Raw genomic sequence first — 27577 nt, forward strand, 5'->3', positions numbered from 1 at the left:
TTAAATATTTTCTTGTAACAGTATAACACATATTATATATATAAGTTATCATAGTATTATATGTTCCCGTTGCAACGCATGAACACTCACCTAGTATTTAATTAACAAGGGAACATTAAACACCTGACCAACCATTGTACTAGTGGCTCCCAAACGATAGAAATGATAGAGGCGACGCTGTAACCAGCTGTCTGCGGCTCTGCTCGCCCCGGCAGGTAGACCCTCCTGGGAGCCACTGCCGCCAGCGAGGCCGGTCAGTCAGGCACAGGGGATCCCCTGGTCGCTGGGCCTAATCTGTCAGCCTAACATCCCATAGTCACCAATACAGCCCCTCGCGCCGCACCCTGACCAAACCCTAGGGTTAAATACGTTTATCCCCTGCCCCTGTCTCTCCCGCACGCACGCACCCGCGTCCCCGCACCCGCCCCCTTCCCGAAGACCTCGCGACGCCAAAAAGGAGAGACCGACACGCCCACGCCCACGCCCTGCTGCCGCCAACCCCGTCCCCTCGCGGCGGCTACGGAGCTCGAGCCTGAGCCCTGCTCCCCTAGCTAGGTTGCCCCCCTGGTCTCCGCCTCAGCCCTCCAGCCTCTTTGGCACAACCCGCCGCCGCCGCAGGCGCAGGCGCAGGTGGACATGGATCTACCAAGCCTCGCCGTCGTGCTGCGCGCCGCGCTCAGCCACGTTCCTGAGGAGCGCAAGGCGGCAGAAGAGAGCCTCAACCAGGTGAGTGCCTCGCCGCCCTCCATATTCGCTGGTGGACCTGGGCTCCTAAGTATTAAAGTATCCAATCCACTTCGAAGGAGTCTTGGCACTGTTTGATCGCGAGTCGTGAACTGGGTGTTTGGTTCTGAATACGCGGTGATCCGCGCGCGAATCTGGGAGGTTGATACTTGCGCTCGATTTTTTCCAGAGGGAATTTGGAGTCTGCGTCGGTGCTCTGATTATTCTGATCTCGTGTGTGTGTTTTCGTGGTGTCGTGTTCGGTACTTGTGCAAAGTTTTCACTGTTGAAACTGCGGTAATTTGGTACTATCTGTACTGTCGCAGTGGGTTTGAGTTATTAGGTTCCTTAAGTTTTCATGGGTATCCTACATCAATATCAGTTACTCCGTGCCAGGCGATGCCAAAAAGTTGGTGCCTCGATTAACTGTTCGAGCAGACAGGTTAGCGGGTCTACATATTCGAATGCGATACATAGTCGATCACAATCGTATGAAGGTGCTATTTTGGCAATCCATACTGGTGTTCCAAAGTACCCCGTTATTTGTTTTGTTGTTTTCGTTATTACAAATTCTGATTGACAGTTGCGAACGATTAAAACTAAGGTTAGGGTGCTAACTTTTGGTGTCTGTTCCAGTTTTGCACTTAACAGTACATTTACCACAAGTAATTTTCTTTTTTTTTTGGGGCAGCTGATTGGGCTGTCTTAAAAGCTTAGTTGTGATACTTGTGTAACATACATCGATGGTGCACTGAGTGTTATGTGTTTAGTCCATGATTATTTGATGAGCTTTTTAAGTAAATTTGATGCCTTTTCTATAGTTTCATGATCAGTTCATGGTAATTTAGAAATATGAATGACTTTTGAGTGGTAATTTAGATAGATAAACACAATCTGCTTAGAGTTAATTCTTGGTGTGTGATCAAATGTTTTGATTTGGCATTAAAAAGTGAAGGCCACCCTTATTCCTCCAATTCAGCTTCTTTAATCCCTATATGTGCCCCTCCCATCATAATGGAGACACACAAGGAATTGAGTTATGACAGCACTGGTGCAAGGCAATAAACAAGATGAAGTGCCAACTCACATTATGACAGCAGTGGCGCAAGGCAATAGACTTGATGAAGTGATGGTTTAGGAGGGACCATAACTTTTCCAGTGGCAGTTTAAGAATTTCACCAACATTTAGTGGCACACAATTATCACGATTACCATATGCTGTCAATTAGTTTTAGCTTGTTTGGGCCTCTGTACATGACAACTTCTGAAACCCTTGCTTGACAACATATCCCTGGCTGTTTGAAGTACAATTGTAATCCTATACAACAGCAAGAGGCCACCAGTTGACATGGTTTCATTTGAATATTGACTGAGCTTGTGTTAGATTGCGATGGCAGTGGACTACTGTGGAGGCTGTGTGGATGCGGCCATGGAGTGAGCTTTGAGCCGTAGTGAGGTATCAAGGGAAAGCATTCCTCTTGATCTTTTGTGTGTTGATATGAACAATGGTGTCTACTGATCTAGTACCCTTCTGTGATTTTCACTTCAAATGGCGCCTGCATTTAAACATTGAACAATATAGAGGATATAGATTCCCTAATTGCACAAATAAATATCGGTTTGGTGGGTACGGCACCACTTCATGTGTCATGTTATTGTCATGTGCACTGTGATGGCCTGTCTAACATCAAAGCTGACTTGTAGCGAAGTCAGTGTCATGAACTCATGATACTTGGATCATTTCAGGCCAGGGTAAATGGTACTCTTGACGAGGGCCAGTTTTCATTACTGAAGGTGAAACTTTAAGAGAATATTAGACTACATAGTGGGTTGAAAGAACTACGGGCAGAGAAATACTTGTTCATTTATCTGGCTTGACTAGTAGGGAATGACATCAATAATATCCTTCATAATTATTAAAGCAATAAGGTGAGTGACCCCTGCCTTACCTTTTAAGCGGTAAAGCGTAAGGCAAGGCGACACCTTAATCATATATAAATATTGGCCAATATAGGAAATTAGTCTCGAACAGAAGTTTGAAAGTACCAAATAGAAGTCTACAAGTTCAGCATAAGCAAACATAGTAGGCTAAAAGTCCAACATAAGTAGGTTCCGATACTCTCACCTCTTAACTAGGTCTCAATATCCTCATCAACAATGGGAGGAACCGTCTTCTTCGCCTTCTTCCCCACCGCATGCGTTATCATCTTCACTCACACCCAAGTCATCTTGTCGATCTGGCTCAAAGTCTTCATCCATGTCATGTTGTGCATCTTCTTCGCCTCCCTCTTCTGCCCCCATTCTTGCATGACACCTTATTCCGATTTCCTATTTCTGCCCAATAACCGTACTTCCACCCTGGGTCATTGGATTTTGCTCTCCTCTTTGAATCTTGCATAGGGTCATAAGCATCAACATCAATGGGAACAGCAGCAGCGGATGTGGATCCGGCACTCTCCATGACAATGGTTTGTTCTGTACAGGTGTGAGAGCAAGAAAAAAAGCGAAGGTTCAGCTCACTACTTAACAGCACAGAGTGGGGGACAGAGCAGCATGGAGGAGCTGGCTGGAGCAGCATAGATTGGCCCATTACCTTGCACCGGATTTGAAGTAGAGGGCTGCTGCTGGCCTGCGCGCCCTGCCTGGCCACGCCGCCCCTCCTCCCTGGCCGCGCCTGCACACCTTGCTTGGCTCGCACCACCTGCTTCGCTGTGCTGCCCCTCCCTGGCCGCGCTACGCCGCTACCGCTCCTCCCTGGCCACCTTACCCCTCACTCCTCCTTCGAACAGAACAGTCATGCCGCACAACTCGGCCTTTGAACAAAGCAGCCTTGCCCACCCCACTTAGCTGTCTTTTGATACCCTTGGCGACGCCCTAGAACCGCTTTACCGACACCCGAAGTGCCAAAGCGATGCCCTAGAACCGGTTTACCGACGCCCGATGTGCCAAAGCGACGCCCTAGAATCGCTTTACCGACGCTTGAGGTGCCAAAGCGACGCCTTTGTCTCAATCTTAAGGTGGGTAAGATGCCTCATTTTTCTGACCGCCTTACTGCCTAAGCCCTAAGGGACGGCTTAATAACTTTGGTATCCTTATATTGTTGAATCAGAGCTTGATAGATAGACATTAAAGGAAATCTAAGGATAACTAAGCAAAATACAAGCTAACTGTTGTAATACCTAAACCAAAATTGCTTCATTATGAACTGATGTGCTTGGTTAGTAGCCCCCTGTCAAGACCTCCCATTTGTCATGTTACATATTACCATTTCATAATCTCTTATGATGTTAGTGCCTCTATTGTTCCAAAGCTGACTTGGATGCGGGAACCGTTGGTTATTTTGGAGGGGCATGACACTAATGAGTTAAACTGGAATAGGCAGTGGTACTAAAAAAATGCTAAGACAGCCCCGAGCATTATATTAAGAAGACCTCACGCAGGTCGAGGAAACCCCCTAACTCCTGCCCAACCCATACACAGCGGCACCGTAGCCCATGTGAGAACACGACCGTGATCGGGCCTTAGACCTATGCTTTGGCATGGGACTGACGAGGGGATTTTTTTAACCACAACCTTAAATTCTCTCCCATGGGGAGTCGAACCCAGGACCTGAGGAGTGCTACTCAGACCACCTAACCAACTCAACTAAAGAATCTAAATACCGTGTTTTGTCATGGAGTATTACATTAGGATGCCAATGAACGATAATGCCCTTTTTGGTGTGTGAGTTCATGGCGGAGAGGACTCTTATCATCTCAATTTGCCTTTTTATTTTTGCCTTTACTGCATTATGTATCAATTTTGGTGGAAAATGGGTATAAAATTGATATGGGCAGTGCATGTGCATGTTGTATTCTAGGGGTATGTGTACCTTGTTGTTTGTTGTGGATAGTACGTCACAGTCACAATGAGTTTTGCAATCTCTAGTTTTTTTCTATTACTTACTGTTTTTCTTGTCTTTTGAGCACATAACTAAGTTGATATTTCTCCAATTTCTGCAGTTCCAGTACACACCACAGCATTTGGTGAGATTGTTACAGATCATTGTTGATGGAAGTTGTGATATGGCTGTAAGACAGGTTGCAAGCATTCATTTCAAGAATTTTATTGCGAAGAACTGGTCGCCTAATGATCCAGGTATGCAGAGATTATTACTATACTGTTGAATTTGCTTATGCTCTGCTAACTCTAATTAATATATAATTTTTTTGTTTCTGTAGATGAGTCCCCGAAAGTTTTAGAAAGCGACAAGGCCATGGTTCGTGAAAACATACTTGGTTTTATTGTTCAAGTGCCCCCTTTGTTAAGGTAAATACTTAGTAGTACCCTAAATTTCCACCTAACTGGTGGAATGTCTACAAAGTGTTATTGATCAGGCTTTGACATTTTTTTAGTGCCAACTTTGTTCTGATAATTAGCACAGCCACTTAGCCACTGTTTATTTCATCCCCCCTTTATGATAATGGCTGTGCTGAATGAGATATGGAGAATTGCTGTTTTGAGTATTATTTGTTTGTCTATTTGATTGCAAGTGAAGCAGTAGGTATAAAAGTCTTGACATATCATTTGCTTCATACCTGTTTGTTGCAGCCTCTTTAGGCTTTATGGGTTATAATTATTTAGTAGAAATATCAATTCAAATAATTTTGGACACTATAATATTGTAATGCCATGCTTAACATCTCTCTTTGGATGAAGTTGAAAGTCTGCCATCTCGCGGTGGAAATGTTATAATTCTGTGTTGTCATTTACGAAAGCATCCCTTTAACATTTTCTGGTTATTTGTAGAGCCCAGCTTGGAGAAAGTATCAAAACAATAGTTCATTCTGATTATCCTGAGCAGTGGCCAAGTCTCCTTCATTGGGTTTCACACAATTTAGACTTGCAGAACCAAATTTTTGGTGCTTTATATGTCCTGAGGGTTCTTGCCAGAAAATATGAGTAAGTATCCTTATTGCTTTGTATTTCTGTTCTGTTTTTGTTTTTTGCTAGACTTCTTTCTTATTTTCCCATTGTGTGTTATTCGTTGCATTTTGTTTTTGTCTCCAATTGACTCTCTAACAGTGTGTTTAGTTTGAGGAATGAGATAGTCCATCATCTTCTCACTCCCCACTTTCTTGTTTGGTTTGTAGAATGAAATGAGTTGATCCATCACCATTTCATTCCTCATAGGTTAATAATTAGTAATAATACGAGGAATCAGTTCATTACACCAAATTTGTGGAATGAACTAATGATGCACCACCTCATCTAGAATAGATCGATTCTTCAAACCAGACACTACCTAAATGTTTCCTAAACCATCAATTTCACTTGTCTTGCATTACCTGTCTTCTTGTATGGTTATTCTATTTAAACTTCAAACTTGTATATTTATTGCAAGTTTCCTAACTTCCAAGAGGCCAAGACTCAAAAGGGTTTTTTGGGTAGCAATTTACCATATCGGTCCTCCATGAGGTCTTGATACCATGGTTTTTAAAGCGGTAAGGCGCTCCAAAGGCGTTGGACCACCGCCTAGACGCCTAGGCGGCGCCTAGGCGAGGTAGGCGGGCAAGGTGCCTAGGCGTCAGACCACCGCCCGGACGCCTAGGCGTCGCCTAGGCGACGCCTTAAAAACAGTGCTTGATACAATAGAAACTAATAACATGATAACAGATGCATATTTGAGCACATGAATTTGAGTCTCTATGCATTCTATATCTATAATCATGTTTGATAGCTCGAGAATAACAATAAGTTGTAGTAGAGTACTCCTGTTTTATTTGTGTATATGTATCCATAATTTTCCACATAAACTCACAAAAAACAAATTTGTAGTTGATGAGTGTTGTGCATATTCAATGTTGATTTTTGTGTCCATAGGTTCCATGTTTAGTGTTAGCCAAAGGCTAACATTCCCTCGCAGTTGTAGTGACATTTTGCAACTCAGATGGTGTGGATAGAGTAAAAAAACCAATAAGGAGCTTAGGGCTGGAAAAAAGCTCGACGAGCTGGCTTGGCTCGATGGTTAGAACGAACCTGAGCCGAGCCTATTTTTGTGGCTCGTGAAAAGAGCGAGCCAGCTTGGCTCGGCTCGCTCCTAGGGATGAAAACGGTCGGAAACGGTATTTATTCGGTAATCAGTTTTTAGTCGTTTTTCTTTGATTGCGAATAAATAGGATATATAATCTATAATACAAATTTGTATTCTTGTTTTTAACATTCAGCTTCTAAAGATTCATAAAAGGTAAACCTCAAATTCATCATTTTTTTTAAATAATAGATATAAACTTCGATATGGATTCAGAAATAAATTTGGTAATTTTTTCAACTTTTTGTGTTGTAGGGAGCAAATAATACATAAAACAATTTATGTAATATTTTATTCGTATTTGTACTAATGTGCTTGATAACATAAAAAAAGATCAATATCAAATTTTATACATATCTATTTTAAAATATTAAATTTGTCCTAACAGTTCGAATTACCACTTTCATCCCTACTCGCTCCAGCTCGTGGCTCGACCCAACAACAATTTGTTACATGAAATCCTAATTATCATATAATATTAGTACTAAATAGACAATTAATTTATGTTATTTGAGATTACTATACAAAATTAATCTATTTTCTATATTATATTAGTAATATATTTATTTTACTAATTGAAAATATGTTTTTTAAATTATTGTTAAGATTTATATTATAATTTGGAGGACAAGTTCATGTTATGTCCAGGCTCGTTGGCTTGGCGAGCCGGCTCGCGAGCCAGGAGCCAAGCTGGCTTTTCAGGCTCGTCAGAGGAGCGAGCCGAGCTCGGCTCGACTCGTTTCCACCACTTAAGGAGCTCATGCGGATGATAGCCCATTGTGCCGATGTGGCGATGTCGAGGTAGTCAGTACGAGGACGGACAACCGTTGTCGATATGCCGTGTGAAGGATAGCCATGGTCGATGGAAGCTATCGAGGTCGTCGAGAAGTAGGAGCCACACAAGCCGGGGGCGCGCTAGGGGTACCGTGGTGATGGTGGTGCATAGGAGGAAGCTCCATAGACGAAGATGGTGATGCAGTCGATAGAGAAGGTCGATGCTGAAGTCGACATTGTCTAACCATCATGTCCGAGGCGTGTTCTAGGTTTGCTAAGCCCGAGAACGCGTTAGGGACGAAGGCACACACTGGTGTGACTAGTACCAGATGTATTAGGTAGAGGGCACTAACCATGTGTCAGCATCTGAATGGATTAGCAGAGAAGGCCTCCATGAAGGTTGTGATGCGCAGAAGATGGTGCCGATGTAGCCTATGATTGTCGGAGTGGATGAAGTAGATGAGGACGAGAGGGTGACACTGGCGACGAGGTTGTGCTGGACAAAGTCAAAGAAGTAGATGGGTGACACATTGAGGCTCCTAGAGTGGCAGCGGCGAGAGAGTCGCACCACACAAGGAGAGTTGCGATGTTGTTGGGGAGTTGTGACAACGATGCTCGAAGGAGGCGACGAAGAGCACAAACAATCAAGGTATACCATGTGCAAGAGAGGATGTCACACGCAATCAGTTGATCAAGTTGAGTGTGTGAGGCAGAGACGACGCTAGTGAAGGCAATGTTGAAGGCGAAGCCTCTCGGTGGTGGTGAGGATGAGCTGTGATAGGTTGATGTGCATACGAAGAGGTGTGGCACACACGTGCGTTCGGGGTACGTTGCAGGCAACACGATGTGCCACGGTCGAAGAAGATGAGGCCAATGTTGTCGATGTCGAAGACGCACGCGGTCGACAGGCGGTGGGCGACACAAATCCGATGACCAATCGGGAAGAATAAAAGAACTCACAACAACGCATTTTGGAACATCACCAGGTACCCATTCCTCCACAACCGTCACCACGATGACGCGTTGAGGGAGGCATGGATGTCATGGGCCCACATAGCCATGACCATTATGGCATGCATAAGGGACAATGACATGATCCAATAGACAGGAGAGCCCGAGAAGCCACTAGGACGCGTGGAGAAACCGGGGAGCTCTTGATCTGTTGAAGCTGACGACATGACGACGACGGGCATGATAAATCAGAAGGGTCAGCCACACATCCAAACTGCGAGAGCACAACCCCGGTGGAGATCGATCACCTCGACGGTGGCGCAGCGACGATAGACGGTGGCGCAATGACGATAGCGGAAGGGGAAGCCGAGGTCGTAACCTATGCTCGTGTTACCGTGAAGGAGAATAGAATTGATGTAATTGAGCCTTTAGACGATTTATATAGAGTACATGACTTAGGAGATAAGGCAACCTACGAATTTATACGGCAGTCTACGAGACACTATCTAATGTTCTAAACTACCAAATGTTCTCTAACACATATGACAGTCTATGAGGCAAAATATCTAAACTAGCAAATATACCAACATTCAGGTCTTGGAATGCATACTTCCCGTGGAATTTGACCATTGTGGGTATATTTTGCTAGGTTAAACCCTTTTGATATAAAAAAACTCGGCCGGTAGGGGAAAGACCGCCCCGATGGTATTATATTAAGAAGAATCTCAATCGGAACCCTGACCGAGAAAGGTCACGAATGCTGGTCCCCCCGTGCAACATGAGGGTCCACCCCCTATAGGCCAGATATTTACTCGTGTTTTGAGCCCTCCCAGCCCCTACACGAGGATCCGCCTCCATAGGTCAGTCCATCTTATGTGCACACGACCAGGGGAACCAATGAGTGACATTTTTTAACCTCGGCCTGAAATTTGCTCCCATTGAGATTCGAACTCAGGACCTAACCAACTCGGCTAGAGGCCCTTTCGCAAACCCTTTTGATATCAACTGTTCAGACCAGAAATCTTTTTAGTTTGACCTGATTTTGACCTGTTCAATGCAACCAAGTTTCTACAGGGATTCTGTAGCCATACCACTGGATGTGATGGGACCATTGTTCAAAGTTGAGATTTTGTTGCAGACCTGTCATTAGTTATAGCACTCTTTTCTAATGTTTTAAAAAGTGCTAGGTACTAGTCGCAAGGCACTCACTCTGAGGCCTAGCTAGTGTCTAGGAATTCCCTAGACAGCGTTCCAACAGATCCGATGAACAAGAACAATTTAAGAAGCCGGAACATAAGCTGGAAATCCGCACTAATTTTTTTTCTTCCCATGAATACCACCTAAAGAAAGATCCTGATCAGCAACTTAGCAAGGGCAGCTCCATTTTGAAGAACTTAAAAAAAAGAGTAACAAGATTCACATATATTGAAATCACCATATACTCGAAATTTGAAACTAGCAGGCAAATGAAAATTTACCGCCTAGGATTGTCTGTGGGGTTATACATTTTTCTAGTTGGATAGACTTAACTTTTATAAATAAAGGAAGTTTATTGTAGATTTTTTCATTGCTATATGCAACCATGAGCTCCAAGATCAGAGTTAATCTTAGTACGTTTGTCCTACATTAATACATAGATCAAGCCAGAAAGGCAGAAGTTACTCTAGATGGGAAAATGGCTTATACAAAATGCCTAGGCGCTAGCTGAGGTGTTGCTACTCCAGCCAATACCTAGGCATCTTAGCACCGCCTTTTGAAATAGAGCTCTTTACCTTTCTTTAAGAGTTATAGACTATAGAGTACAGCAAGCAACTGGTGACCCAAATCCAAGCTTGTTAATTGTGTTCTGTGTTGTCTTGCCATCCAGGATGAAAATCATCGCTTCTTTTATATGTATGCTACATTGTCGTAACATTCTTTCTCTTGTCTCCTTTTTATTTTGAAGGTTCAAGTCTGAGGATGAGAGGATACCATTATTTCACATCGTAGAGGAGACATTTCCTCGTCTACTAAGCATTTTTAGCAAATTGGTTCAGATTGTCAATCCACCAATTGAAGTTGCTGATTTAATCAAGTTGATATGTAAAATATTTTGGTCTTCTATTTATGTATGTTCTGTACTCTAATCAAACCTTTTATTATGGATGTTGTTTTGCATAATTTTTCCAGACATTTCTAATTGCTTTCCTCATTTGTTCTTTGCTTCTCCAGTTGGAGATTCCGAAGCAGCTATTTGATCCAAATGTCTTCAATGCATGGATGGTTCTGTTTATAAACTTGTTGGAGAGACCAGTTCCCGTGGAAGGCCAACCAATAGATCCTGAGATTAGGAAATCTTGGGCCTGGTGGAAAGTTAAGAAATGGACTATCCATATCCTGAACCGTCTCTATACCAGGTCAGTGTTTGATTGGCATGTAACAACTTTATCTTGGGTAGTCAGTAGTCACTGTGTGTTCACCTATTATTAATTGTGTACAGATTTGGTGATCTGAAGCTTCAGAAACCAGAGAGTAAAGCTTTTGCTCAAATGTTTCAGAAGACTTATTCAGGGAAAATATTGGCATGTCACATGCAGCTGCTGAATGCAATTCGTGGTGGAGACTACTTGCCAGATAGGGTTATCAATCTTGTTCTACAGTATCTGACTAACAGGTGTCTTGATGCTAATGATACGACATTGTATACTTGTAAAATGGTCTTTTGTGATGCTAGCATCTCGCATCATCTGCATCATCCTTTATTTTCTTTATCCTATATCAAACGAAATTCTCATTAATTTAGCTAAGGAGTTCAGCCACACTCAAATATCGTGCGGCATAGTTGCTGCGACAGACTTTCTTTGTGTTGCTTCTGGACCTCACTAGTCACTATCCAGGTGTGCCAGTCACCAAGGACGAATCCAGGTGCCACTGTGGCCAAGGATGAGAGGTGCTGGTGGCACATTGGGCGAGAAGGAAGGAGGAAAAGTGCTTTGTTATTGCTCTAACTCATAGAATGGTGTCAATTCATATTAGGTTGGCTTGCCAAACATAGTCTATCTGGTTATCTGAGTAGCAAATGCTAAAAACTCAATAATTATAAGATCTGATAAAGCCCTACAACTACAGGAGTCATAACTTGACTAGGTTAGAGCTGTTGGGTTATTGGCTATGCATTTTTGCCTTTCTATGCACTATGCATGGCTCCTGGTTGATTCTGGCTCCTCTGGTGGCAAATCCCAGGAACATCTGTTCCATTACTGTCTTGTTTAATCTGTATTTTTTTTGTCCTTACTGAAGTAGGGCACTTCATGATAATAATTGACTTGGATGCTGTTTGGACATAACATGTAGCTTTTGGCTAGAGAATGTTTGTCTTGCCCAACTAATCGTGCATGATCTTATCTTCAAAGCTGTATGGAATACTATTCAAATTCAAAAGATATAAAAGACTTGGTGAATATTTTAAAAACGGTGCACACTTAAAATATGCTAGGTCAATATTTTTTTTTGCCAAACTCAATTTATGATATCCCTTGCTTAATGCTTACGAGTCATCCAACTTGGTGATTGTAGAAATGCTTATCAGTATTTCTTTGTTTTGTATTGTGCAGTGTTACAAAGAACAGTATGTATCAGATGATGCAGCCTCAGATTGATATACTTCTTTTTGAGATAATTTTTCCTCTTATGTGCTTCAATGACAATGACCAAAAGTTATGGGATGAAGATCCTCACGAATATGTTCGCAAGGGCTATGGTGAATTTACTGATCTCTGTATATCTATCTCGATTTGAATGGATTATTTCTGATAAGAATCACGTGGTCCTTGTTTTTGTCTCAGTTCAGAAGTGTAACCCGATTACTGATTGTTGTATTTCATTTTTACAGATATTATCGAAGATTTGTACAGTCCCCGAACAGCTGCTATGGACTTCGTGAGTGAATTGGTTAGAAAGCGAGGGAAAAACAATCTCCAAAAGTTCATCCATTTCATTGTTGATATATTTAGGAGGTAAGTTTGGTCTATCTACTTGTAACAATTAACTTCCATGGACTTCCTAGTCAATGTTGAAAACAGTAAGCTATGGCGACGTATTAGCGCTGCTATAGCGTTTGGAGTGCCTCCTCTACGTTTTTCTTTTTTTCTGTGCTATGGCTGCTATTGGGTGGCTGCTACTGGAGCTATATCAGGCAATAGCTGCACGAAACCGCCTAGCAGGATATTTATTTAGAGGCGCTTAGTGGCTCTAAACCGCCTAGCGTACTATTTATGTAAAGGCGCTAAACAGATTCCACATATTCTGTTAAGAGTTTAAGCAACCGGCGTTTGATTGTCTGGTTGGCATTTGCTTATGTCTTGAGCTGCTGACAAGTATATATCTGATTTTCTACCTACTAATCTTTTATATTATGTAAGCAATCATTTGAATTTCTTCTAGAATAATAGCTGTTCTGGCTGTTAGACTACTGTTTAGGGTTAGGCTAGGGCTCTCTTGTATTTACCTGTTTATCCCCTGTGTAATGGGCTTGGCCCACCTAACTGCTCTATATATATACACCCAACACTGGATTAGGGTTAGGGTTTCCCACATTCTAACTCTGGCCTATAAATTGCTTGTATTTCCAAAAACACTAAATGGCTTAGTGCCTACTGTATCTGTCACAATGGGTTGAGCTAGCCATGCTAAATTTCATAGCCCGCTATTTTCAACATTGTTTCTAATTGATGGTATACTTAATAGGTATGATGAGGCATCTGCTGATCTTAAGCCATATCGCCAAAAAGATGGTGCTCTTCTCTCTATTGGGACACTTTGTGATAAACTGAAGCAAACAGATCCATATAAATCAGAGCTTGAGACAATGCTGGTCCGACATGTCTTTCCTGAATTCAGCAGTCGTGTTGGACACCTGCGAGCAAAGGTGGAATGCTCTGGAAATTTGTTTTCCTGCTTATGTACAGTGAATAAGTATTTCTAATGCTGTATTCATATTCTTTGATGATTTTTGGTAAATTATACTAGCTCTTCACTGGTCAATAATGATATAGAAGATTAAGTTGGATTGCCATGGGGTACACTAAATCTACAATTTTCTATAATGGGTACTCCATTTCAAAATGCAGTTTGATTTGGTACTATACTTCCCCATTTGATTTATCTTATATATCATGCCGCTCATGACAATAAAATCAATATTATAAAACTGTTACCTCTTCTAAATGTGAGTGTCATGGTACCTAGCAAAAAATGCCAGTTAGCTATTGGGTAAAAAAATTCTGATGTTTGAATTCTCAAATATGTGCATACAAAAAAAATTTGCAGGGAGTACCAAATATTAAACACCCATATTTTAATTGACACAAAATTACAACTATTCCCTTTTCCAGTGGATGCATTAGTTGTACCAGTGTCGTTAATCAATAAAAAACCATTGGGTACTATTGATCAAATGAACAGAATTGACCGACGTACATTAATTAATGAAATGAAATCATTTGATGTATTTTTATATCAGTAGTAGGTGCTAGGTTGGTGTTTCCTTCTTGGGACCTTCAAATATGATCTAGGTCTCTTCATGGTTAATTTCTAACTCATTAATTCTATTTTACAATAATGATCTGATATATTGAATCTTATAGGCAGCATGGGTTGCTGGGCAGTATGCCCATATCAACTTTTCAGACCCGAACAATTTTCGTCAGGCTATGCACTGTATAGTTTCAGGAATGCATGATCCAGATCTTCCTGTGAGGGTTGATTCGGTCTTTGCACTTCGTTCTTTTGTTGAAGCCTGCAAAGGTTATATTATCTGATATTTTCTAGTTCTAAATTGTGGACACCAGTTAAGATAACTGATTATAATTTTATCTCTGCATTTCTGCAGATTTAAATGAGATTCGACCTATACTTCCTCAGCTCCTTGATGGTATGAAAATAGTTACCTTGGTCTATTAAATTGATGATAAATTAATCTTTTGGATTAACATATCTGTTTAGTCTAGTAACTGATTATAAATTATTTTCTGGCTCATCATATAATGTTAAACAGAATTTTTTAAGCTGATGAATGAGGTTGAGAATGAGGATCTTGTGTTCACCCTAGAAACCATTGTTGACAAATTTGGTGAAGAGATGGCACCTTATGCATTAGGTTTGTGCCAGAATTTGGTATGTTCTTTCCATGGTCGTTTTCCATAAATGTTACAAGTAAATGTTTTCCATCTTATAAAACATGCTGCTTTAAAATGATATAGGCTGCTGCTTTCTGGAGATGTATGGCTAGTTCAGAAGCTGATGATGAAGCTGATGATTCCGGTGCTTTGGCAGCTGTTGGTTGCTTGCGAGCAATCAGCACAATCCTTGAGTCAATTAGCAGCCTCCCACATCTTTTTACGCAAATAGAACCAACATTGCTGCCTATAATGCGCAGGATGTTGACATCTGATGGCCAAGGTATTAAAATGTTCAACGATAGTTTTTTAAATATTACTTTTTAGTCATCCTTATCCTAGCAGACACCAAATATGTGTGCTAAATGTTTGCATGCCAGAATTTTTTTCTCGAAAAAACGCAGGAGGAATGCGTTTTAGATATATATGTTAAGAAGAGAGAGACAAGGGTCTAAAGAGACCCAAAAAACAACGCACTCCCTATGGAGGCCAGTAACACTCGTACATGAAAGGATCCATAAAAACACACACACACTTATAGGAGGCGAGTAACACTCGTACATGAAAGGATCCATAAAAACACACACACACACACACTCCCTTGGTTTGCATGCCAGAATTTCTGGTAGAAATAGAATTATCTTTTGGTTTGATGCAAACATAATGATGTGCTTCATGAAATAACTTATGGATTCACTAACATTAGTGATTGCATACTTATTTAGTTTTGTCAATAAAAGATAAGCCTGGTTGTTAGGTTTTCGTTTGTATCCCTTTTTTATTCTTAATATAATGATACATAGTTCTCATGCGGGTTCGAGAAAAAAAAAGTCTCCCAGAAAGTCAGATGCATCTAAATATGTCGTCATGTTGGATGGGGTGAGTAGAGTTCATTAATTATATACATATAATTTAATAAGTTGTAGCTTCAAATATATTAAATTTGCCCATTGAGCTTCTGGAGAACCTTGTTTTTATTGCAAATAGTTGAGTCGCTGAAAATAAATTATTTTTTAATGTTATGTGGTTATTGTGGTATGTCTCGCCACACAAATAGTTGAGCACACAAGCAGCTATGGTTTAGGATGCGATTGAAACTTGTAAAGATGTTTCAAAATTTCTTTGAGCTTTTAGAAGCTTCACTAAGATTCAAGTTCCTACTATTGTTAAGCAGAACTAACTTTTGCAGGTAGAAAGGCTAAAAAATAGGTTCATAAATGTTAGCAGATCAAGATATCTAGACACAGACACTCTTGCCATATTACTTGCTGCCGCATATAGGAGGATTAGATCAGCTATAGATGGAATCCCTCTAATCAGGGAGATCTCTTGGTATTGTTTCCTTAAACCTGAGCTCTACCTCCATGTACCTCTATGTATGCTCTTATAATCCTCCTCTCCATATGCAATACAACAACAGTTCACATGCTCTCATGATATCAGAAGTTTGGGTCTCGATCCATCTCACCCCTCCACTACCTTAGGCGTGCCCTCCCGGCTGTGCCCCTACCCTGTGCCCCTCTCTTGCGTGCCCGTCCAGGTTGTGCCCCTCCCCTGCGTGCCTGTCTAGGCTGCGCCTCTCCTCTGCGCGCCACCCTAGGCCGCGTCCTCCCTTGATGTGATGGCAGGCTCCACTTTCGCCGACCCTGCTACCCAAGTCGGTTAGGCCGCTGCTAAAGCTTAGCGCGAGGCACACACCCATGCCACAGCCTGGCGCGACGCCGCACTCGTCCAAGCTCTGCAGGCCGAGCATGAGGCGACCCTCGCTGCCCAGGAACACGACACGGTTGCTGATCGCGCCCGCGTCGCCCTTGAGCGTGTGGCTCGTGCCCGCGCCATCTCTGCGCAGGATGATCCTGACGACGCCCATTACATCCTCTCCGATCAGGCGGGTGCTGACGAAAAGGGCCTCCATGAAGCCATTCTTCACGAGGCTGCCATTATCGTCAACCTCCACTCCCAGGCTGATGCTGTCCAGAGCATCCAGAGTCTCGTCCATGTCGTCCTCGACCTCGCCGACAACAACTACATTCGTTGGCGCGATTAGATCCTCCTCGTCATCGGTAAGTACTCCATGGACAGCCACATCCTCGCCGATAGCTCCGCGCCTCACTGCCACGACTGGGTGCACATGGATTGCGTCGTCAAGTCTTGGATCTTCGGCTTCATCTCCCTCGACCTTGCTGAAACAACCATGCAACGTGGCGCCACTGCCCGCACCATCTGGCTCGCCCTCGAGAATCAATTTCTCAGGAACCGGGAGACTCATGCTCTTCACCTCAACGCTCAGTTCCGCCACTTCGTTCAAGGTGATTTATCTATCTCTGACTACTGTCGACGCTTCCATGGCAGATGCACTCGGTGATCTTGGCGAACCTGTCTCCGATCGCACGTTGGTTCTCCACGTCCTACGCTGGATGCAGCCTCAGCGATCACTTCTTCGACATCGGCCGTCACCTTCGCTTTGGTCACCCCTTCCTCTCGTTCCTCGACGTTAGCGCCACACTGCTGCTGGAGCAACTCACAATTGCTCATTGGGCATCTACTTCATCCATTGCCCTTCTCACCTCCACCAAGTCCTCGCAAGGCGGGACCCCCTTGTACAACAGCAAGGCATCTTCCCAGCCATTTCCACACTCCAACAACACCTCCACTTCCTCCAAAAACCGTCGTAGCAAGCGGTGTGCCAGGGACGTTAGAACTTCGTCGCCCCTCTACATCAGCATGGGGGTGCGATCGGGCCATGGCCCTCTCTCTCTATAATCCATGGACCGAAGTCATTCAAATGTGGCTCGGTCAGTCGGCTTTGGTGCTACAGCGGCAACAGGCTTTTCTGGCCCAGCACCAGCCCCTACTAGCTCAGTAGTACGCCTTCTACTCCAACCCCGCCGTCATCACTCAGTATCAGGCATTGATTGCCTCTCAGGCGCCACCACAATTCCTGCAGACCAGCCCCCTGTAGGGGGCACCCCACATACTCCCCTCGGTGCTCCTGGACAGCCACCCATTCCCGTTTGGGATCAACAGACCCTGAGTCTGCCTTCAGCATCATGTCCTTGTCCTAGCCACAAAACAATGACTGGTACTTCGACACAAGTGCAACCTCCCACATGACTTCCAATGTTGGTACTCTCTCTTGCACTTTGGCTTCTTCCATTACAACACCTTCCTCCATTATCGTTGGTGACTGCTCGTTACTTCTCGTCACTGATACCGGCTCCACTAATTTGTTCAGGTCTTTACATCTTAACCATGTCCTTGTATCCCCTAAACTCATCAAGAACCTGATTTCTGTTCGCTAGTTTAACATTGATAATGACTGTTCCATTGAGTTTGACCCATCTGGTTGCTCTGTGAAGGATCTGTTGTCTTAGAACGTGATCGTCATGTGCAATAGCTTCGGTCCGCTCTACCCCTTGCGCTTTCCTGCTGCTCACTTCGTCGCATGATCCACATCATCACTTTGACATCGTCGTCTCGGTCATCTTGGTCACGAGACTCTTTCCAAGCTCGCATCTGTCATCCTCGTTTGTAATAAAGATGCAAGCTGATTCCCCCTATGTCATGCCTGCCAGTTAGGCCGCCATACTCGTCTTCATTTCATTCGTCCACATCCCGTGCTATTACCAATTTTGATCTTATACATTGTGATCTGTGGACCTCACCCGTTCTTAGTCTCTCGTGTTACAAATACTATTTGGTCATTCTTGATGTTTGCTCACATTATTTATGGACGTTTCCTCCGCGACTAAAATCTAACGCTTTTCCGTCTCTTACTTTTTGCCTATGTCAAGACACAGTTTGGCACCATTATTAAAGCTGTGCAGTGCAACAATGGCTGTGAGTTCGACAACTCCAGCTCCCGCACTTTCTTCCTCACCCATGGTGTTCATCTCCACGTCATGTCCCTACACCTCGCCTCAGAATGGAAGAGTTGAGCGTATCATTCATACTATTAACAATGTTGTTCGCTCCTTGTTCCAGGCTAGCATCCCACCAACCTTTTGGGTTGAAGCCCTCCACACGACAACCCTTTTTCTCAACATACCGCCGACCAAGACGCTCCACTTCTCCACTCCCCACTTCCCTCTTTAGGACGACGCCTTCCTACAAACACCTTCGCGTCTTTGGTTGCACCCGCTATCCCAACCTCTCCGCCACTGCCAGCCACAAACTCGCTCCAAGATCCGCTAAGTGTGTCTTCCTTGGCTACTCGGCTAACCACAAAGGGTATCAGTATCTTGATCTCCACTCCAACCGTGTCATCATCTCCCGCCATGTTGTTTTCGACGAATCCACTTTACCCTTTGCCTAGCATATACCAGCAGTCACGCTTCCTGAGTTTGATTTCCTGGACACCATCCATACTAACCTGGCGCCTCCACATATAGGCCACCATTTGTCTTTTCTGCAGTTATTGTTGCTGCTCTCGGTGCCCCCACACCAATTGATGCGTCTGTACCCCTCGTCTCGGCTAGTGCTCATGCATTGCCAAGTGCACATACGCCCCTGGTGCTGCACACCCCTCCTGCACTGGCTGGCGCCCATGCGCCTCTGGTGTCACTCGACATCACTACATCGACTGACACCCTTGCATCGCTGATATCACCTGCTACAACGCTACAACGGTTTGGTCGTGTCTTCACGCGCCGCCCTATTGTCGTTCCAGACGACGCTGCTGGCCGTCTTGCTGGTGGTACTCCACCTCCTGCAGACATCACTCCATCAGTACTGAAGATCTCCTTGGGCATCCACTAACTCCCGGTGCAGTGGCTGTCTCCCTAGTGGCCAATTACTATCGCATGACCACTTGTTCCAAGACCGGCTTTCGGGTGCCCGCCCTGTTCCACGCCACTCCACTGTCTACCATTTTGAAGACCTTTCGTGCCACCCTCGCTGATCCAAACTGGTGGGCTGCCATTGAAGACGAGTACACGACCTTGTTGAAGAATCACACTTGGGATCAGTACCACGTCCGGCTGATGCTAACATCGTGACATGCAAGTGGATTTTCAAACATAAATTCAATGCGGATGGCTCTCTTGAGCGGTATAAAGCCCTTTGGGTTCTTCGTGGATTCACCCTACGTCTAGGCATTGATTCTGATGATACATTCAACCCCGTCGTCAAGCCTGCTACTATATTGAAGTGAAGAATGCCTTTCTTCATGGGACCCTTTCAGAGACTGTTTATTGCATACAACCTTCAGGTTTCAAGGATTCAGCTTGTCTTCCACATGTTTGTTGGCTCAACAAGTCTCTGTACGGACTAAAGCAGGCTCCATGTGCCTGGTATAGTCGATTTGCTACTCATCTACTCTCCATGGGGTTCGTCAAAGCCAAGTGGGACACATCTCTGTTTGTCTATCGCCATGGTCCTCCACTTATTTATTGCTGTACGCTGACGACATTGTTCTTACAACATCCTGCACTGCCTATCTTCGGCGCATCATTCATGCCTTGCAGCTGGAATTTGCCACGGAGGATCTGGGAGAACTTCATCACTTCTTGGGGATGCACTTTCAACGCCGTGATGGTGGCCTCTTTCTGTCACAATGTCAATATATGCTGGTCATTCTGGATCTGGCCAATATGTCAGATTGCAAGCCTTGCTCTACACCGGTCAACACCAACCCGAAGTTATCTGCAGCCTTTGGTGCTCCTGTTTCTGATCTATTCGCCTTTCGCAGCTTGGCCGTAGCACTGCAACATCTCACCTTTACCCGACCAGACATTGCTTATGACGTGCAATAGATCTGCCTTCATATACATGATCCACCGTCCACGAGAGCCTCATCTCGCTGCACTGAAGCACATTCTATGCTATGTTCGTGGCACTCTACATTTGGGTCTTCATCTGTGTCCCTCTTCCCAGGATGAGTTGGTCGCCTTACTCTGACTGGGTTGGATGTCCTTTCACACGCAAATCCACTTCAGGTTATGCAGTGTTCCTGGTCTTCCAAACGTAAGACGACTGTGTATCGTTCTAGTGCTGAAGCTGAGTATCGTGTTGTTGCCAACACTGTTGCTGAAGCTACTTGGCATCGTCAGCTTCTTTTTGAGCTTCACCGCCCATTGCGCCGTGCTACGTTGGTCTGTTGTGACAACATCAGTGCAATTTACATGTCTTTGAACCCCATTTAGCATCAGCGCACAAAGCACATTGGGATGGATCTCCACTTTGTTCACGATCGGGTTGCTATTGGTGATGTTCGTGTACTCCATGTGCCCACCACTTCCTAGTATGCATATATCTTCACCAAAGGGCTCCCTTCTTCAGTCTTCACAAAGTTTAGATCCAGACTGAACGTCCGTCGCACCAACGATCAGACTGTGGGGGCGTGTTAGCAGATCAAGATATCTAGGCACAAGCACTCTTGCCATATTACTTGCTGCTGCATATAGGAGGATTAGATCAGCTATAGATGGAATCCCTCTAATCAGGGGTAGAGATAGGATCCCTCTAATCCAGGAGATCTCTTGGTATTGTTTCCATAAACCTGAGATCTCCTACCTCCCTGTACCTATACATATATGCGCCTGTAAGCCTCCTCTCAATATGTAATACAACAGCAGTTGACCTGCTCTCAATAAAGTTACATGATATAGAACTGCCATTTTGCTCTAGTAATTATGTATTGCTATTTTGTTCATGCACTTAATCTCTCCAATTCTCTTACAGATGTTTATGAAGAAGTCCTTGAAATTGTTTCCTATATGTCATTTTACTCGCCTACAATTTCACTGGACATGTGGACCTTGTGGCCAGTGATGATGGAGGCGCTTAATGATTGGGCTATAGATTTCTTTGAGAGTACGTCTATGTATTTTGTTTTATTTTCCTAAGGTTGCTGTCGTAATAATTTTTATAAGAGATTAAGCGCATGTTGCATGCTTTTGCTTCAATGTTGTGTCAACTATAGTTGTGTGCCATTCCTTATACCTGGTCATATTCTGAGAAATATTCCAGGCTCATATGCTTAGCACATCGATTGATCGATACAGTGATATATTCATTTGGTCCATTTGTGATCGACCAGATGGGCTGCTATCCTATTAATGTATGACTGATATATAGACTAGTCTTCTCCTTGATGTTTTTTATTACTCCTATATGTATATTAAATAGTTATCGGGTAATTGCACAGCTTGTCCTTTGGGCATTTTTGTAATGTTACATGAACACATGATGCGAAAGGGCCTCTAGTGTAATGGTTAAGGCTTTCGAGTAGCACCTCCAGGTCCCGGGTTCGATCCCCCTCGGGGCGAATTTTCGGGCTTGGTTAAAAAAATCCCCTCGCTGTGCTCTGCCCGTTCTCGGGTTACGTCCTATGCGCCACCTTCCGATTGGGCCGTTGCAAAGTGGACGATGACGGCCCGCTAGGGATGGGGGCCAGGGTTCGGGGATTTTCTCGGCCGGGACCATGTTTCGGTCTCTTAATATAATACCGGGAGGGTGATTTTTTTTACATGAACACATGGTGTAGTTTTGGTTACATGGAAAGCTTGCATTTTGCCCATTCATGAGTTACTGCTGTTAGCAGATGAAAACAGTCGTCTATCCAAGTGAGATTTGCACTGAACATAATTTTCTTGGTGTCACTAAACTAATCTTCAACACGGTAGCAAGAAGGTGCTGTCTAAAACTAAGTGGGTGTTGGTTTCCCGGACTAAAGTTTAGTTTGTGCCACATTAAATGTTTGAATATCAATTATGAGTATTATTAAATATTCCCTTTATCCCAAATTATAATTCGTTTGACTTTTTTGTGCCAAGTTTGACCGACTCGTCTTACTCATTTTTTTTGCGAAAAAACGAAAACTTCAAAGCCATACTTAAAGTATATTATATGATAAACAATATCACAGTAAAAATTAGTAATAAATATGATTTTTTTTAAAATAAGACAAGCCGGTCAAACTTAGGTTAAAAAGTCAAACGAATTATAAATTGGAATGGAGGGAGTATAAGCTTATTTAATAAATTTGTCTCGTCTTTTAGTCTTCATATGTGTAATTAATTTTATAATTAGACTATATTTAATACCCATAATTAGCGTTCAAACATTCGATGTGATAGGGACTAAACTTTAGTTGAGTGGAACAAAACACCCCCTAAATCTTATGTGGCCTCTGTTGCGTTCTTTTTACATCTTTTTGTGTTCATTCAGTTTTGGTTTTGATTCCATGTACATTTTAATTTGGTTTGATGTGTTGTAATGTATGTTGGTATTTTTGTTAAATTTATTTCTTGAAAAGAATTTTTTAAATAAGCAAGAGGTCTGATGATCTGATGGACAAAGTGACTAAAATTCTATGTGAACATGTTTCCTACTGTGAGTTCTTTTTATATTTGTTGTCTGTGAGTGTAACCTTAAAATACAAGTGCTCTTAATGTTAGTCCACTTTTCACGGTTTGACGTTAGCTATTTTTGGTTACCTTCCTACAGATATTCTTGTTCCATTAGACAACTACATTTCTCGGGGAACTGATCACTTTCTTGCATGCAAAGATCCAGATTACCAGCAAAGCCTGTGGAAGGCACTTCAATCTGTAAGTCTTGGTTTGACTGATTGTTCCATACTTCCATTAGCTTATGATGTTCTGGGTGATACTAGTGGTACTACTTTTGCTGAGAAGCACCGATGCTTGTAGATTATGATGGACGAAAACATGGAAGATTCTGATATTGAACCTGCTCCCAAGCTCATTGAAGTTGTTTTTCAAAATTGTAAAGGCAACGTGGATCACTGGGTTGAGCACTATCTCAGGATTACAATTGAGCGGTTACGTCGAGCACACAAACCATACCTGAAATGCCTCCTTGTACAAGTGGTAAGATGCTACATGAACACTCCTATTTTAGTATTATATTTCCTATCTCAGTGCTGTTGTGTTTTATTGAGCACAAAAACCATGTGGAGTGTCTTCCTGTCTGATGAGTTGTAAGATGCAACATCAGCATGCCGTATGTGTTTTTTCTGATGAGTACTAATCTGTTGGAGATTTTGTACTATTGAAGTGTGTACGTGGATTGTCTACCTTCTCCTAAAAGCTTAAGCTTTTGGGTTGAACTAGGTAGTGCATACACTCTAACATGGTATCAAAGCCAGAAGCCTCGAGTTCGAATCCTGACAGAGGCTTCATTTGTGCCTCCGCCCCTTTGTTTCCACGCTTGCGCCTCACTCTCGCTAAACATGAGCAAGGGGCTTTTGGGTTGAACTGGTTAGTGCATCCACTCTAACATTTACTAATTTTATCCACTATTGGTCGTCATTTGTTCTTGTACTGTGTCTAGTAAGGGGATGAGGTTTCTCTAGTGAAATACAATATTTCAGTAGCTGTATAGCCAAAATGTCTTGCCTATCTTTTGAACTCATACAGAAGAATGAGGACGCTAATTGATTCGGTTTCTGCAAGTGTACACACAAGAAACTAACAAGTGTTGGATAGATTCATGCTGCTGGATGGGGGCAGCCCTTATTTTGCCAAGCTGTCTGTATCTAAAAAATGCTTGGATGGCATACTGAATGAAATTTCAATTCTTATTAATAGTATTCCATTATCTGAGGACACCATGGTAGGAAAAAAAGGAACTTGATCACAGGTCTCCTCTTTATCATAATAGAGGGCAGTACTGAACCCTTTATGGCTTGTTAAGATTGGTCAGGATTGGAGGGGATACTCACACAACTTGCGAGCATGAGTGTTTTAGGCTGGGTATGGGATGCTTTACCAACTTTGCTGTAGATATGGGGCAAATAATGTAGAGGCTACTATGTAACTGTCTTCTTACATCCCATGGTTTCAAAATTTTCCTGATCAAGTTTAATTATTAGTAGTTTCACCTATTGCTGGATTCAACTGGTGGAATATTATCTATCTGTACCCTGATGTTGGCATGTATAGTGCAAAAACAAATAGGGTTAATTGAATACTTTAAGCGATACTGAATATAGTGGTATTGTTGTTTAGGGTGTAGTTCTTGTGCCCAAGGATTTAAAATTTGGTACAGAAAAGCTCTAGGAACTTAGGTTTTTGATTGCTCTCTTTGCTTGTTTAGTTACCCTTGGATCTAATGTTTAATTGTAGATAAATGTGGCACATAAAACTATTATGTTGCACAACTAACTTGGTGTGATAGTGGTAAGATCCTTGATCTATGAAGGATCGTGGTGTTCTTGGATCTGGTTCTTGGCCTTTCCATTTACTTCTATGATAACTGGAAAAAAATTAAAACTGTTGAAGTGAGGTAGGATTGAACCCAGAGCATCATGAGCTTGCGCTCACATATGTTATCGTAAATGTGACTTGAGATGGTTTGGTACTGGATAATGACACCAAAGATTTTTCAGCAAAAATATCATTGAGGTCACATATATGGGATAAGCTCGTTTCATCACTCGATGGAAACCACTCCTTTTGTGACCGCCTGGATGGATCAGGGTCTGGTTCGGTGGCAAAAACCTGAGACAAGGACAAACTCATTGTGTAATGATTCGTGTTTATCTCTGCTATATTGCTTGTGCCTAAGAACTGTGATACATGCAGATCGCTAATGCGCTCTACTACAATCCTGCGCTGACCCTTGAGATTTTAAATAAGCTCGGGGTTGCAGCTGACATTTTTAACCATTGGTTTGCTATGCTACGACAAGTTAAAAAAAGTGGGGCACGTGTTAATTTCAAGAGGTACAATTGTTGTTTTGCATGTTTATGTTTCTTCATGTTACCTATGATGAACCAGTATTGTTTTATTGCTTTGTTTGCAGGGAGCATGATAAGAAAGTTTGCTGCTTGGGCTTGACCTCCCTTATTGCGCTTCCAGCTGCTAAGATTCCAGCAGATGCTTTGGATCGGATCTTCAAAGCAACACTTGAGCTGCTTGTTGCTTACAAGGACCAAGTTGCAGGTGGAGTGTGTGTGTTGTGCTTAGTTTTCTAAACTTTGCCGCTGAGGCACTCCCCCCACCCCTGCTCCAATCCACCCACCCACCCATGCACATTACCAGATTATGTCGACGATTTTGCATATTATATGCTGTTTTTGTTTCCAGTTTGGTTAGATTATGCTTATTTTTATTTTTCATTGGTTGTGTTTCTCCGCATTGTGTGTCTATGATAAGGATCCATGTTTTTAGTTGTGCTTGTGTTTTTTTCCCTGGTGAATACACAGAAGCTAAGAAGCAAAATGAAGAGGCTGCTGATGATATGGATGGTTTTGATGCTGATGAAGAAGATGATGACGAAGTTGACTCTGATAAGGAGATGGGTCTTGATGATGAAGACGGGGATGAAGTAAGCAGTCTTCAGCTGCAGAAATTAGCCGCAGAGGTCTGTTTTTCAATCTTTACCGACCTTGAGGCAATCATCTATTTCAGTAACGCCATACCACTCATTTAGTATTGGATCAACTTTAGTTATTTCTGGAAAAAGATGTAGTTCTTTCTTGAGGATGCATTTTTTCTGACCCTTGTGCTCCATAATTTGATCGTTCTATTTTATAATGATCCAGGCTAGAGGCTTCCAACCAGCCGATGACGATGACTCAGATGATGATTTCAGCGACGATGAGCTACACTCACCAATAGACGAGGTGGATCCTTTCATTTTCTTTGTAGAAACTGTCCAAGGTAAACTGTGTTGTTTTCTATTAGATAGATGTTTGTTCTCACCTGAAAAAATATATGGTTGAGTTACTCATAAGTTGCCTGGCTGTCTGTCACAGGTTTGCAGGCATCTGATCCTGCCAGGTTCCAGAACCTTATGCATACATTGGATTTTTCTTATCAAGCGCTTGCTAGTGGCATTGCACAACATGCCGAGCAAAGAAAAAATGAAATTGAGAAGGAGAAATCTGAGAAGGCAAATGCACAGTGACGTCATAAAGCATTTCTGGTTCCCTTCGATTGTTTTGCCATTTTGCCGGTATAGCATTGGTGGACGGTTAATTTCCTGCGATTTGCAGGCCGCAGGTAAGAGTTTTTGCAGCCTTAGCCAAAGTGTAGGACAAATTCAATCTTGTGAGATAGCATCTTGGATAACCTGTCACCTCGACCATGTTCGTCGTGGCCAGTTGTAGACGTCTTGGTTGTGCAAGAAAGTTTCTCTCGAGGACAGTTGCTCGTTTTGTTAGGGCCATCAATTTTTTTGGGCGGCTTGTAAGTTATTTGAGAATCCCACCTCAGGTTGAGGGGTTGTATTCTCGAGTCGTCAAAGTTTAGTACCGGTGCGGTGTAGATTGTATATGGTTTCAGTTGTCTAGAACGTTGTGGCTTCATGGACGGGCTGTGGTATAAGTTTTTATTATTTTTTAATTTTTTTGTCAACAAGACATTGTAATTGGGGTTTGTTTGTTTGGTAAGAGCAAGAAAGGTCGGCACTGTTATTTCTTCGGTATCATTGTCCACTTGTTTCGATATTAGCAGTTTACCTAATCCTATATCCAAACTCCACTCTTCCATATTCAAACTCCACTCTGAACAATGTAATCTATAGTGCTTTTGAGTAAACTATGAAAAGATTGCTGCAGATGGTTTTACAATGATGGAAAATGGGTATTGGGATAAGTGGTATTGGGATAAGTATCATAATGATATTGCTTGCATCGAACGATGAAAGATTTGACAACTAAGGCCTTGTTTGGATAAAGAGGGATTAGAGTGGATTGAAGAGTATTTTAGGGATTGAAAGTGAAATTAGTTCATATTACACTTCAATACACCTTATACCATCTCAATCCACTCCAATCCAAGATTACCCAAACAAGGTCTAAGGGGGTGTTTGGTGTCTCTTCAAAAAGACACCTATTTATCAAAGGAGATGATTTCATTTATCCATTATGAAGACAACATCAAAACATAGATTAGGTAGTTACTTGTAACCAAAGGGTGTGTCCTTTGACATG

At 42.7% G+C, this 27577-nt stretch overlaps 1 protein-coding gene across 3 annotated transcripts; it reads left to right on the forward strand.

The window, feature by feature from the left end:
- The first annotated feature begins 246 nt into the window (after window positions 1–246).
- LOC103655412 (importin beta-like SAD2) lies at window positions 247–27069 on the forward strand. 3 transcript variants are annotated; one of them, XM_035967300.1, is made up of 23 exons: window positions 396–726; window positions 2108–2179; window positions 4725–4860; window positions 4944–5031; window positions 5512–5664; window positions 10464–10626; window positions 10730–10914; window positions 10998–11171; window positions 12112–12257; window positions 12390–12513; window positions 13244–13424; window positions 14143–14302; window positions 14388–14429; window positions 14553–14671; window positions 14758–14956; window positions 21355–21486; window positions 23122–23225; window positions 23328–23507; window positions 25224–25363; window positions 25444–25583; window positions 25847–26004; window positions 26186–26303; window positions 26399–27069. In XM_035967300.1, exons 3-23 carry the CDS (start codon window positions 4788–4790, stop codon window positions 26548–26550), a joined length of 2931 nt encoding a protein of 976 aa, XP_035823193.1. In that variant the 5' UTR covers window positions 396–726; window positions 2108–2179; window positions 4725–4787; the 3' UTR covers window positions 26551–27069. The 3 variants fall into 3 exon arrangements, with proteins under 3 accessions (XP_020408169.1, XP_020408170.1, XP_035823193.1); XM_020552580.2 differs by lacking the exon at window positions 2108–2179 and having other exon boundaries at window positions 247–726; XM_020552581.3 differs by lacking the exons at window positions 2108–2179; window positions 21355–21486 and having other exon boundaries at window positions 356–726.
- The last annotated feature ends 508 nt before the right edge of the window (window positions 27070–27577 follow it).

Source organism: Zea mays, chromosome 4 (genome assembly GCF_902167145.1).
Source record: "Zea mays cultivar B73 chromosome 4, Zm-B73-REFERENCE-NAM-5.0, whole genome shotgun sequence".
Taxonomy (NCBI): domain Eukaryota; kingdom Viridiplantae; phylum Streptophyta; class Magnoliopsida; order Poales; family Poaceae; genus Zea; species Zea mays.